Source organism: Rhinolophus ferrumequinum, chromosome 4 (assembly GCF_004115265.2).
Source record: "Rhinolophus ferrumequinum isolate MPI-CBG mRhiFer1 chromosome 4, mRhiFer1_v1.p, whole genome shotgun sequence".
In the NCBI taxonomy this organism is placed as follows: domain Eukaryota; kingdom Metazoa; phylum Chordata; class Mammalia; order Chiroptera; family Rhinolophidae; genus Rhinolophus; species Rhinolophus ferrumequinum.
In genome coordinates, this window is record NC_046287.1 from 60,705,021 (window position 1) to 60,719,819 (window position 14,799).

Genomic DNA, 14,799 nt, shown 5'->3' on the forward strand with positions numbered 1-14,799 from the left:
ATATACAGTTTGGCAGAAGTCTAAAAAATTAGTGAATAATATACATAAAAGTTCAACTAGTACAGTTTTATCTAAAACTACTATGATGTTTTAATTAATAAGATTATAAATAGCTGGGTATTTAGGAAGTTAATAGGCGACACAAAACAGAATTTCAAGTATTTTATTTACTGTAAATGTTATATTTGCATATATATATATATACACACAAATCAATTTTTTTTGGAAAAACTAATTAAATTCCATTAATAAACCTATTATTAAAATTTATTATGAAAGGTTATGTAAAATTTTTAAGTGCTTAAAATTTTACCATCCATACCATTTCTTCCATAGTAAAAATTCAGTTTTTAACATGGTTTGGATGATAACTCAGATACCACCATAACTTTTTTGCACTTATCTAAGAAAAATTTTTTTTCCTTCCTTTCTCCAGCCGAATTTCTTTGAAAATATTACTGTCAACAGAGACATGATCCAGCACACCTTAGTAAATGTAAACATTCTAAATTATATTAATAGCAAGCTTTGAAGTTTCAGATTTTAGACTTAAAGTGCTCATGAAATTCTCAAGTGGTTTTGTAACAGCTCAACTGATTGAAGATATAATTGATCCTGCTTTATTACAGCCATGAATTAACAGCTTATCTGATTAGTTCTATTAAATACTTTGTACTTTAAAGTTTATACTTTATTAAAATAATGCTATTGTAAAAGGATGTCATGTTTTAACATGATTCACAATAGAATTCTATTATTAAATTAACTTTTCTAATATTCATTATCCACAGATAGATCCATAGAATCTATCGTCCATAGAATCCATAGAATCATTTATCCATAGAATGATAATAAAAATGGAAGATAATAACTATGTGTGAATACACACATATACACTTTTAGTGTATTCTGTACTTTTAAAATAACATTATGATATCTTAATTGTGGGTTTTGTGCATTCTTTTGAAGACAGAATGAACCTTTATTCATATAGTGAATGAGATAGACAAGATTCTAGCCTATGATGATTAGTCTGTGCAAGATGAAAAATATTAGATATTATTAGCAGGTAATTAGTCGGTTTTCATAGGTATTAGATTATCAGATGTTCAACCTGAAACTATATTAACTATGGTCAAAATTCAGAATTACATTTAAGCACATAATAACAAAACTTAAACCAATACAGTTAATTTAAGAATCATTACAGTAACATGTTCAAAATAACATAATCCATGTTAGGTGCATTAACTTCACAGATGACTGAATAACACTGATTCAGTGACAGAAATGGAAAAGTTATTCTAAACTCCCTGGCTTTACAGAATTTCTTATGTTTCTCAATTCCCAAGACTCAATTTCTGTTTTTCTGTGTTTTTTTCTTTTGTTTAGTTTTGCAGTATTTTGTTTTCATTCATAGTTGCAGCAGGAAGAAAGGCTTTTCAAGAAAACATCAGGAGAAAAAAAAAGTTTTAGCTCAGTTCCCTGAAGATATCTGCAAAAGGAAAGGTAAAACAATCAAGTGAGGGAACTATATAAAGGAGGTGCAGGAGCAGGACGAGCAGGAATTAAGTTTCCCTGAGATGATACTTTCGGTTGTGGTGGAGGTGGCCTGTGAGAAGAAAAAAGACAATCATGTGTTTCAACTGAATGGAATAATGCTACATTCATTACAAACCCAACATAACACCATCCTGAACACCACTGACAATCCTTAGGGTACATTACATTCTGAGATTATTACTAATCTAATTACTAATCTAATATGGAAGACTCCAAAAAAGAGTCTAAAAATGGAATGCCTACCTTAATGTTATTCTGTAATTAACAGAATTGTATGAGGGTTTTGGTTTATGTTTTAAAAAGAATAGCATATGAAATTCAAAAGATAAACAGTAAAAGACAAGTGAGAACACAATGTGGATTAAGCACCTCTTGTGTTGGTAGCATTTAAGGGCAGGGAATTACTGTAACTGTAAACCTTACATATGTATACATAAAGCTGAAATTCCAACTCTCTCAAACATACCATCCATTCTGAGAATTAAATCTGCTTTGACTTCTATACATGTCCTTCTCAATCTTCATACTTTAATCTGTGTATACCCTTTCCTTAACCACTTCACCCAATCCTGGTATACCTCTAATCCAGTAACATACTAGAACGTACCTGCTGAATATCTGTCTCACAATTTATATGTTCTTCTCTTGATGCTTAGTTGGATTTCAACCCACTCTTATTGTATCATAAAGATTATATGAAAACCCACTTCAGTGCTGTAATTCAATTGTAATTTGAATGACTTTGGGGAAGTGGGGTGGGTGGAATGCATTTTATGTGATGCGAAATCTAATAATAAATTTTATCCTTTCTTGCTGATTTTAAGCCCATCTATTGAGTCTTTCATTTGATTCTTTTTTTTTTTAAGTTTCTAGTTCTGTGCTGAAATTCTCAATCTTAATTAATTCCATGACATAATCATCAGTTATTTTAAAGCCCAGGTCTGATAACTCTATTAACTGGATACCCTCTGAGTCTGTTTCTGTGATCGATTGCTTTTCTTGATTTTAGTCAACATTTTCTTTTCTCATATGTCTGGCTTTTTTTTATTGGGAGCCAAATATAAAAACCCATAGAAATAAACTGAGGATCTAGTTCACCCTTACTCCTGGGTTGTAATACAAAGCCCGGGATGTATGGCAGGGCTCCAATTACTGTCCCTTCAGCCCTGGGAGTGTGTTGAAAGCTCTCCTCAGCTTCCTTCCCTCTCAGTTCTCACTTTCTGAATAGATGCACACATCTAGCACAGAAAACTGGCCCCAAAAGCTGGTATCATAGCCAAGACTGCCTTCCTCTCCTGGACCTTAGCTCCACAATTCCTTATTTCCCTGGTAGTTTTCTGATGCCTAGTCCAACCTATCTGGTTTCACGCTGCTGGTTATTTTAAAGGTCTTTGTTTCTGAAGGACCTTTGGAGATGTAAATTATAGTAATTATACCAAAGGCCGCAGCAGCAGTTGACTATCTTGCTGAAGCCTCTTCATAATTTCATTTTGACACTGCACTAATATGACAATACTTATATAAAATTATTGAAAGCTTTTCTGTAAATTGTGCTCTATCTAAACTATTGGCAATAAATACTTGTTCTAAATTAAATTAAAATACAAGGGAAAATATTAGACATTAACTCTAGATTTTAGTCTAGTCAAGTAATCTAAGCAAATTCATGTCAGACCTTGATGGGAACTGCTGAAGCTGCTTGGCTGCATAAGTTGGTACTGGAAATCTGTTTGCATGTATGGGCTAAAAAGGAAAAAAAAAGTTATTATCACAATATACTCATAAATAGATTTTCTATATTGGTTGTTATTTTCCATATAAAAGTAATCAATATAGTTAAAAATCAATGAATTGATGACTTACCTATAATGCTGATGTTTAAAAATATTTTGCTTACTTAACATCTTTGCCACTGAATGTAGAATATTTAATTCTTCTAAGGCTATATATTTTTAAAATTCAATATTACTAAAGTCTTATAATCTTGGTTCTAATCAACTACATTCAATAAATGTGTCAACTACATTGACATATTTCCTATGTCAATATATTTTAAATTAAATCTCCCAAAAATTTATTGCCAAATCTACACAGTACCTAATCGATACTACAAATACCACTACTCTACAACTGTAGAATTTGGAATTCATGATATTCTTCCTTAACAAGGTAGTTGAAATGGAGTTTTACAACAAAAGGAGACTCTATAACATGGCCTCAAATAAGAAAAATTTTTCACATGCCACATTACATTAGGAAAAGTTAGGGAAGATCAGATGAAATTATAAATCACTGATGAAGTGCTCTTGACTACGATATTTTTCACTATCTACTGTTATTTCCTAAAGTTCTGTGTGTCGCAGAATATGCACAGTGTTGAAGAAAAGCTTGAACATTCTCTGGGTCCCACTATGAAATGGGTTAATGTTTTGCCCCACAGAGTGATTTGCTTATACTGTAAAAATGGAGAAGGGAAGCAAAAAAATGCCTCCATCTCCTTCCACCAAGCCATAGGTACTACATTTTAAAGAGATAGTTAAACTTCACTTTTTGGAATTTACACATACTTTTACATGTATGCAAAGATCTATGCACAAGAATACTTGATGCTGAAATTATTGTGGTAACAAAATTTGAAACAACATGCTTTTAAATTGATGGAAAATCCGTAAGATGAAATGGTATGCAGCTATTAAAACCAATGGAGTACATGCTCATTACTTGCAAACAGTGGTAAACTCATCAAGCACCATGAACAACCACAGTAAGATGGCATCACAAAAAGAAAATGATAATTCTCCAGAAACCCAACTCAAAGTGATAGAAGATTCTGATCTAAATGATAGAGAATTCAAAATAACCGTCATGAAGCAATTCAACAAAATACAAAACAAACAAACAAACAAACAAAAACCTCAGAAAGGCAGTTCAATGAGTCTACCAGGAAAAAATTAAAGAACAAAAGAAGTTCTTTTTAGCAAAGAGATTTAAACTTTAAAAAAGAACCAAACAAATTCTAGAGCTGAATAACTCATTAAATGGGATGAGGAATTAGAAAGCATTAGAAATAAAGCAGATCACATGGAAGAGAAAATTAACAAGCTTGAAGATAGATATCTAGAAATAATTTAAGTTGAGGATAGAACTAAGATGTTTTTTTTAAATAAAAAAGACTGTATGAGAATTATCTAACTCTGTTAGGAAAGGCAACATAATGACAATGGATAGGAGAGAGGGACAAGGGAACAGAGAGCCTATTTAAAGAAATAATAGATTTATTATTTAAGAGAACTGTATCTAAGAGAATACAGTTGCAGAAGAAATTGACCATAAAAGTACAAGAAGCTAACAGAACACCTAATTGTATCAACACAAAAAGACCTTCTCTAAGACACATAATATTAAAACTGTCAAAAGTCAATGATAAAGAAAGAATTACAAAGGCAGGGGTTGTATCCATGTCTCAGCCACCGTGAATAAAGCTGCAATGAGAGGGGTACTTATATCTTTATGGATAAATGTTTTCAGATTTTTTGGGTACCCAGAAGAAGGATTGCTGGGGTGTACAGTAAGTCTATTCTTAATTTTTTTAAGGAATATTACTCAGCCATAAGAAAAGATGAAATACTGCCATTGCGACAACATGGATGAATCTTGAGATCATGCTAAGTGAAACATGTCAAACAGAAAAAGTTGAGAACCACATGACTTCACTAATATGTGGCATATAAAATTGAAAGCAACAAACAAACAAACAAACAAAAAGATCATAGACACAGATAACAGTTTAGTGGTTACCAGAGGGTAAGGAAGAAAGAGGTGGTAGAAAAGGGTAAAGGGGGTCAAATATATGAGTAGTGAACACACAATGCAATACACAGATGATGTACTATAGAACTGTACATTTGAAACCTATGTAACTACTAACCAATGTCACCCCAATAAATTTAATAAAGATAAAAAAATAAAGGCAGCTAGGGGGGAAAAAGACAGTAACCTACAAAGGAATCCCCATCAGGCTAGCATCACATTTCTGAGCAGAAATCTCAGGAGAGAGTGGAATGATATGTTAAAAATATTGAAAGATTGAAACTACCAGCTAAGTGAAATAAGTCAGACAGGTAAAAACAAATACTGTATGATCTCATTTATATGTGGAATCTAAAAACAAAAACAAAAACTAAATTCATAGATACAGAGAACAGATTGGTGGTTGCCAGAGGTGGGGTGGAGGATGGGTGAAAGGGATCAAGAAGTACAAACTTCTAAATAAGTCATGAGGATGTAATGTACAGCATGGTGACTATAGTTAACAATACTGTCATGTATATGTGAAAGTTGCTAAGACAGCAAATCTTAAAAGTTCTCATAGGAGAAAAAATTGTAACTATGAGTGGTGACGAATATTAACTAGACTCATTGTGGTGATCATTTCACAATATATTCAAATAACCAAATCATGCTGCACACCTGAAACTAATATAATGTTATATGTCAATTATACTTCAATTTTTAAAAAAAGTAAGATTGTGGTTGTTAGGGGGAGAGGACAATGGGAGTTACTGCTTCACGGGTGCAGAGTTTCTGTTTGGGGTAATGAAAAGGTTTTAGGAAAAGATAGTGGTAATGATTGCACAACATTGTAAATGTAATTAATGGTACTAAATTGTATTAAAAGTGATTAAATGGCAAATTTTATGGCATACCGTGTTTCCCCAAAAATAAGACCTAGCCGGACCATCACCTCTAATGTGTCTTTTGGAGCAAAAATTAATATAAGACCCGGTCTTATTTTAATATAAGATCAGGTATAATATAATATAATATAATATAATGTAATGTAATATAACACCCTCTCTTATTTTAATATAAGACTGCATATAATTTAATATAATATAATACAATACAATATAACACACAGTCTTATTTTAATATAAGACTGGGTCTTGTATAATATAATACCAGGTCTTATATTAATTTTTGCTCCAAAAGACACATTAGAGCTGATGATCCGGCTAGGTCTTATTTTCGGGGAAACATGGTATATATTTTACCACAATAAAAAACAAAAAAATATGTCAAGAATGAAAAAGAACACATATGTAACTTATAACTTGTATATGTAGGAACTGTATGATTATCCTGTATATGTAGTGATATGGAAAAAAATCTCAAATATATGTAATTAAGGGGGAAAAGGGCAAAACAATTTATTATTTTTTATAAAAGTAAAGGGAGTAAAATAGAGACTCCATATGTGTGTGTGTGTGTGTGTGTGTGTATGGGTATATATATATATACACATATACATATACATGTATATGTATATATATACACATATATACATATATATATATATATATATATATATATATATATATGCACGAGGAAGGCTAGCTAATCATTTTATGCCCACATAACTGGAAGACTTTAAAAGTCTGACAATATCAAGTATTGACAAAGATGTAGATCGATAGAAATGCTCATGCACCACTGACAGTACAATCACTTTATGGTATAACCTCTTTGGAAAGCAATTTCCAGTAAATATTCACAAATCTTTCAGCCCAGCAATTTAATTCCTATATGCTTCTAGGTCAGTGCTCTCTAATAGAATTTTCTGCGATGATGGAAATGTGCTATATCTGTGCTATTCAACACAGTAGTCAGTGGCCACGTGTGATCTACTAAGAACTGAAAATGGTAATGAGGAATCTTAATTTTAAATGAAATTTAAAAAGTCATATGGGGATTGTAACAACTATATTAGACAGTGCGGTCCCAGAACTCGCATGCTTGAGAATATATACATATGGAATACATAAGGCTGAGATATAATGGAAAATTGGAATCTGATAATAAGAAAATGGATTTTAAAATTGTGTGGTATTTATGTAACATAATATCAACAGTGAAAATGAATGACCAATAGCTACATGTATTGATAGGGATAAATCACAAAGCAATGTTAAAGGAAAAAGCAGGCTGCAGATATATGTGTAAAACATCAAACAAAACATAATACAAAGTTTAAAAAATAAAGTAGTATGACTTTATTTTTAATAAAGTAAAATTACTTTATTATAGTAATAAAGTAAAAATAAAGTAAAATTATATATTTTAATAAAGTAAAATTACTTTCATAAAGTAAAATTACTTTAAAATAAAGTAATTTCTTAGGGATACATGCAAATGAGAAAAGTATGTCATTATCCAATCCTTCCTAATACATTCAGAGGAACAGTGATTACTGGTCCCAGTGCTGAAACAATTAAGTTGATTCCAGGAGCTCAGCACCAGGTCTTTGGTAACATGCCCTAGGGAAGCCAGACATTGAAAACAGAAAGATAGCAGAAAAAGAGAAAAACAGAAAGAGCACAGGTCCCGTATCATTTCCCTATCTCGGTTTTAAGGCCAGGCATTCTTAATATCTAGATGTCTTCCCTCTCCTCTGAGCCCGAGGCCCTACAGGTATTTCTTTAACCAACCCAGAGACCACCTATAAACCACATCCCTAAATTATTAAGTTATCTTTGTTTCTTTCTACATCTATGTGACAATTATTTTTTCAGTCTTTAAAAATCTGATACCATAATAATAGTAAAGAAAAAGAATTATTCATTTTAAACTTACAACGTCTCTGGGAGGAGTCACTGGGGAAACATGCCGAGGAACACTCACTGGGTGTCTAGAAACTTTTCCTTGATTTTTGCCATCTGATCTGAAAGACAGAATTACTTTTGAGCTCAATTAAGATTAAAACATTTCCCTATGACGTATTATACACACCTTGTATTTTCCCCCCAACAGAACCATGATATTGGTAGGGTGGTGAAGATGATCATGATCATAGCTAAAGTTTTCATAGCATTTTTAGCAGCTTTCACACATTTTTAATCCTTAACAGCACTAGAAAGTTTGGTTAACCCCATTTCACAATTAAATAAACTGAAATTCTAAGAAATTATGTAATTTGGTCAATTAGGCCCATGTTCCAAACTTTTCTCCTCAAGTCTTCCTAAAATCAGAGAAGAGTAAAAGCATAGTCTTAAATTGCATATACAAAACTTGAAGTAGTTGATCTAAAAATGAGGAAGTCTGCTCAAAATAGGAAGTCAGCTAAGTTTTATACATGCCGAGGGGACAGCAAGTCAACTAGGTAGAGATGTATAAGAGATAGCTATGGTTAAGGAACTAAAATTTCGGAGATGCTGATTAGGGAATTACATGGCTTGCCCAGTCTGAAGTGTGTAAGAAAGTAAGAGAAAGAAAGGATAGGAATCTAAATCTGTTTTTGTATATGTTAAACATTAAAGCTAACATCGGAATACTCTAGGAAAAATGTTTATGTAGTAAGTGAAAAAAATAGGGTACTGAAGTAAAAGGTACAAGACAAGATATGTATATTTTAAAATTATCATAATAAAAACTAGTTATTAAGTAATTAAACTGTGCTAGCAATGTGCTGTGGGTTTTATTTGTTAATATTTCCTCATTTTATCCTCACATCAACCTTAAGAAAGAGGTAATAAGAAAACTTTCAACATTTACATTTTTTAATTTTTATCACGAATATTTTAATCTCTAATTAAGAAGCCCAAGTCAGAAATTATCACCCCAAATCCTACGTACTCCACCATCAGAAATCAATGTCAAGCAAAATGAACACTAAGGACCATTTTCAGTAATATACAGGCTGATCACCATAATCTTTTCCCCCTCACCATTTTAACATGTAGCTGAGTCACCACTATCCTCTTACCCCTGCTAATCATGTCAAAAGAAAATAGAGATAACTTACAACCCTATTTTTAAATCAGCCTCTATAATATGACTATCATCACTAATAACTTTAAATTATTTCATGTGAATTTAAAAGAAAAAAAATCTAAGTACTCATATGTTTGTGATCTCTTCTTTCTGAAGCAGATTTTCCGTAGTTGATTTCTCTTGATGAACACAAAAGCAGCAAATATAATAAGGGGAACAATTAAGAAGAAGAATACTAGAAGTCCATCCCTCAATGCAGTATTCTTTTCTAAAGAGAAGAATTTTATATTAATGATCATTAAATTAGAAGTTAACTCATATTAACTAGAACATAGTAGGTGATTACAAATATTTCACATTAATTTTCACATTGATCAAAAGTCAAACTGATATAAATTGAAGACAATGAGAAGTCTTGCTCACACCTCATCTCTGCCTATTTCATTTTTGCCTTCCCCAAAATAACCACTTTTATTAATTTCTTATATTATCTTACAGTATTTCATGCAAATATAAGCAAGAACAAAGTATCTTTTTACTGTCAAACCTTTCTTACATAAAAGGTAGCATACCATAAACACTACTCAGCACATCCCTTTTTTTCACTTATCTATGTATCTTCCTAAATCATACATAGAGGCTCGCCTCATTTTCTGTACAGCTATACGAAACTACATTGCAAGAATGTCCTATAGTTTACTGAACCAGTACCCAACTGATACTTTCATTTTTCTAATCTCTCGTTATTAAAAAAATGCTATCAGGTTGGTGCAAAAGTAATTGTGGTTTTTGCAATTGTTTTCAACCTTTTAAACTGCAATTACTTTTGCACCAACCTAATGATACAATGCTTTTCTCCACGCATAAATTTATTATTCTCAGGTAGTTGAATTTATCAATCTCACTTTTCATGGCTTCTGGATTTTAAGTCTTATTATAACTTTTAAAAATTCACTAATTAACATTAACTTTATCTGTTCCATGGTCTATAGTAAATATGAACAGTAGTGGTAAACTAAACATTTTCCTTATAATTTTAAGTTTGTAAAAGTACCAGAAATTTCTGTTAAAAGTTGTATGACACTACACGAAACAACATTCAACCCAATTAAAAATATCAAAAATTAAAGCAAACCTAATATATCATTATATACCTACTAATGAGTATATAAAATTTTGATTAAAGGATTGGACACTGGGAAGGTTATGTTGAAATTGGTGCCTTCATGCTGTCAGTAGCATTATATAAATTCATTTGGAATTTTTATCAAGAACCATGGAAAGGATTACACCCTTCAACCCAGTAATCTCATTTCCAGCAATTTATCCTCCAACTGGATTAAAAAAAAAATAAGTATTAAGATGTATGCTATAGTGTTATAGTGCATATCAAAAACTTAAAAACAACCTAAATGCCAAATAATTAGGAAACAGCTAAGTCAAGTTATGGCATATCCACTCGATGGGATGATATACAGCTATTAAAATCCATAGTTCTAACTTCCACTTCTAGGCAAGATGGAGTAACAGGGACCAGATTTATCCTGCCAGCTGTGACAAGCAGAAAACAAGGCAAAATATATTCAGTAACAGTTTTTAAGACATTGGATGTCAGGCAATGAAGAGCAGTGATCCCTGAGACAGAAAACAAGTAAGGTGAGCTTTACTATTGTCCTAGTTTGTTGTCTAGTGAAAGTTAACAGATTATGAGTGAGAAAACCGAAACAAAGCTCAGTGGTCTCCATGAGGAGATGGAGCCAGTTGTCTGAGGAAGCCAATGCAGCTAGAGTTCAGCTGGCAAAGAACCAGAAAGGAGAGAGCTGCACAGACAACCTGAAATCTCTGCAAAGGGTTCGTTTCAAAATATTCAGTTAAATATTGATCAATGTATGCATATAAGGAAACCACCTGAAGCTAGAGAAGAATCAACTGGGAAGATTAGCAAAAACAAACCCCACAACTCACACAGGACTAGAAAGAGTGCCTGTTCCTACCATTTCCAGTGGAAAACTCCATAATTAATATGGCACTGAATAGAATAAACAGAAGAGGTTTTGCCTCAGTAATGGGGCAAAATCAGCCCTGGGCTAAATGTTGCTCAGGTCCTCCATCACAAAGCTTAAAAGCAAAACCCAAAAGGATCAAATTATGTCCAAGTAACATAAGCACACTACAACAAGTTCATCAACATAAATCCAAAAATATCTAGTATCCAACAAGGCAAAATTCACAATTTCTGGCATCCAGTAAAAAAGTACAAGGCATGCAAAGAAGCAGGACAACATGATCCAAAATGAGGAGAAAAATCAATCAATCAAAACTGACAAAGAAGACGCAATGATAGAATTGTTAGACAAGGATGTTAGAAGTTATTGTGACTGTATTCCATATATTCAAGAAGCTACAGTCAAGATTGTACATGCTATGTGGAAACATAAAAGATACAAAAAAGAAACAAATAGAACCTACAGACATAAAAACTGTAATTTCTAAGATGAAACATACACCAAAAGTTAATGGTAGATCAGATACCACAGAAGAAGAATGAACTTGATGAATAACAACAGAACTCATTCAAAATTGAACAGAGAAAATAAACAACAACAAAAAAAATCAAGGCAAATTAAGGAGACGTGAAAGAATTCCAAATTTTCAAATATACATGTAACTGGAGTCCTGAAGAAGCAGAAAGAGGAAGACAAAAAAAATTTTGAATAATGGTCAAAATTTCTCCAAATTTGAAGAAAATTATAAAAACACAAACTTAAAAAGTTCAACAAATCCCAAGGCATATTGTAATCAAATACTAGAAATCAAAGATGAAGAGAAAAATCTTACAAACAATGTGAGTAATGTGAGTAAAAACACACATTACAAACAGAAGACCAAAAAAAAGATGATGGCAGATTTCTCAGGAAAAACAGTGTAAGCCAGAGGACAATGGAGGAAAATCTTTGAAGAAATAAAAGGGGAATAAAAATTTCACCCTAGAATTCTTTACCCAGTTATTAATCAAGGTAAAATAAAGACTTTTCCAGATATACAAAAGCTGGAAGCATTTGTCACTGGTAGACCCGCATTATAAAAAATGTGAAAAGACGTACTACTACAAGCAGAAATTAAATGATACCCAATGGAAATCTGACTTAACACTCACGCAAAAATGAAGAGCACCAGAAATACTAACTATACTAAATATAAAGACTTTTTGTATTATTTAAATCTCTTTAAAAGATAATCAACTATTTAAAGCAAAAATAACAGCAATGTATTTAAACTTTCTAACATATGTAGAAGTATGTCAACAACAGCACAAAAGGCAGAGAGAGAGAAATGAAAGCATACTGGAGTGGTACAATATCCCATGAAGGAAAACTGTGATTAAAAATTATTAATATGATAGATTTAGACCCAAACATATCAATAATCAAATTAAGTATAATAAAAACTACACAATTAAAAAACAGAGATTGGCAGACTGGATGGATAAAACAGCAGGACCCAACTATATGCTGCCTACAAGAAACCTGCTTTAAATTTAAAGACATAAATAGATTAAAAGCAGAAGGATGAGAAAGGCTTTCCCATGCTGACTAACCAAAAGAAATCTAGAGTAACTATATTAATATCTAACTGCAGAGTAGAGAGCATTACCAGGTATAAAGACAGCTAGTTCATAATAATAAAGGAGTCAATTTATCAAGAAGACAGAACAATCCTAAATGCTTATGCACCTAATAACAGAGCTTCACAATACATAAAGCAAAAATTAACAGACATACAAGAAAAAATAGGCAAATTAGCAGTTACAGCCAGAGATGTCAATATTCTTCTCTCTCAATAATTGGTATAACAAGTATGCATAAATCAGTAAAGATATAGAAGACTTGAACATCTGTCAACTAATATAAACTAATTATTTATATTACACTAATTATTTATAATACTCCACCCAATCATAGCAGAATACAAATTATTTTCAAGTGTATACAAAACTTATTACTAAGATAAACCACCTCCTGGGCCATAAAAACAAGATTCAAAAAATATAAAAGGATTCAAGTCATACAAAGTAGGTTCTATGAATATAGTGGCATAAATGAGGTATCAAAAACACTAAAATACCTATAAAATCCCTCAGATACTATAAAACAAAGTAACATATGTCCAAATTCATGAGTCGAAATAAAAAGTGTATTAGAAGTTATTTTGAGCTGAATGAAAATGAAAACACAACATATCAAAATTTGTAGGTTGCAAAAAAAAAAGCAGTTCTTAAAGGAAAATTGATGGCACTACAATGCTTATATTAGAAAAGAAAAAAAGGTCTCCAATCAAAGACCTGATCTTTTATCCTAAGAAACTAGAAAAAGAAGAACAAATGAAACTCAAAGTAAGCAGACACGGAGAAAATATTTACTAAGCACATATTTCACAAAGGACTTATATCCAGAATAAATAACTCTCAGAAACAAAACTCAAGACAAACAACTTAACTAAAAATTAGGCAAACAATTCAAACAGACACATCACTAAAGAAGATAGGTGGATGACAAATAAGCACACAAAAAGATGCTCAGCATCATTAGTAATTAGAGAAATACAAATTAAAACCATAATGCAATACCACTACACACCTACTAGAACGGCTAAAACTAAAAAAGACTGATCATACCAAGTGTTGGACAGTATGTGGAAAATTTGTGTGTGTTTTTTTAATGTTTTAAAATATATTTTATATATTAACTCAAAAGTTGTTAATGTAAAAATTGTATCTATTTATCTCATTGTTGCTGAAGAAATGTGGAGAAATTGGAACTCTCATATACAGCTGGAGGAAATGTAAAATGGTACAGCCACTTTAGGAAACAGTTTGGCAGTTTCTTAAAATGCTAAACATAAAACCTATTCTAGAGGCGGCCGGATGGCTCAGTTGATGAGAGCGGGAGCTCTGAACAACAAGGTTTCTGGTTGGATTTCCACATGGGCCAGTGAGCGGCGCCCTCCACAACTAGATTGAAGGACAACGACTTGGAGCTGATGGGCCCTGGAGAAACACACTGTTCCCAATATCCCCCAATAAAATTTAAAAACAACAACAACAAAAAACCTACTCTATGAACCAGCTATACCCCCTTGTATTTAACCAAGAGAAAGAAAGTATATCTTCTCAGTAGGAAGATATTGGTGAACAAGCTCATTCATAGGCTTATCAGAGAATAAAAATAAGTAGTAAATAAGTAATTAAGATAATATGTAATAGTATTTACAGTAATTGGAGAATAGAAAGGGCATATTAATTCAGATTTACACCGTTAGGGAAAACTTCACTTCCTAGAAGAACTAAGTTATATGAAATCTGGGTAGCAATTAGCTGAGGTCCAACAACGTGAATATAATATAGTATGAAAGTCCAGAGGTAAAAAAGAGAGAAGCCTATTAGAGGAAATTCTAATAAGAAGTTAC

General features: G+C 32.0%; 1 protein-coding gene across 1 annotated transcript in view; it reads right to left on the minus strand.

The window, feature by feature from the left end:
• Positions 1 to 204: 204 nt before the first annotated feature.
• Positions 205 to 14,799, minus strand: part of ADAM9 (ADAM metallopeptidase domain 9) — a 98,506-nt gene continuing 83,911 nt past the window's right edge. The window contains exons 19-22 of the mRNA XM_033104882.1: positions 9,460 to 9,601; positions 8,197 to 8,284; positions 3,239 to 3,306; positions 205 to 1,612 (exon numbers count right to left, since the gene is read on the minus strand). Of these exons, the coding sequence (XP_032960773.1) occupies positions 1,519 to 1,612; positions 3,239 to 3,306; positions 8,197 to 8,284; positions 9,460 to 9,601 (392 nt within the window). The 3' untranslated portion in view covers positions 205 to 1,518. The remainder of the gene's footprint in view (positions 1,613 to 3,238; positions 3,307 to 8,196; positions 8,285 to 9,459; positions 9,602 to 14,799) is intronic.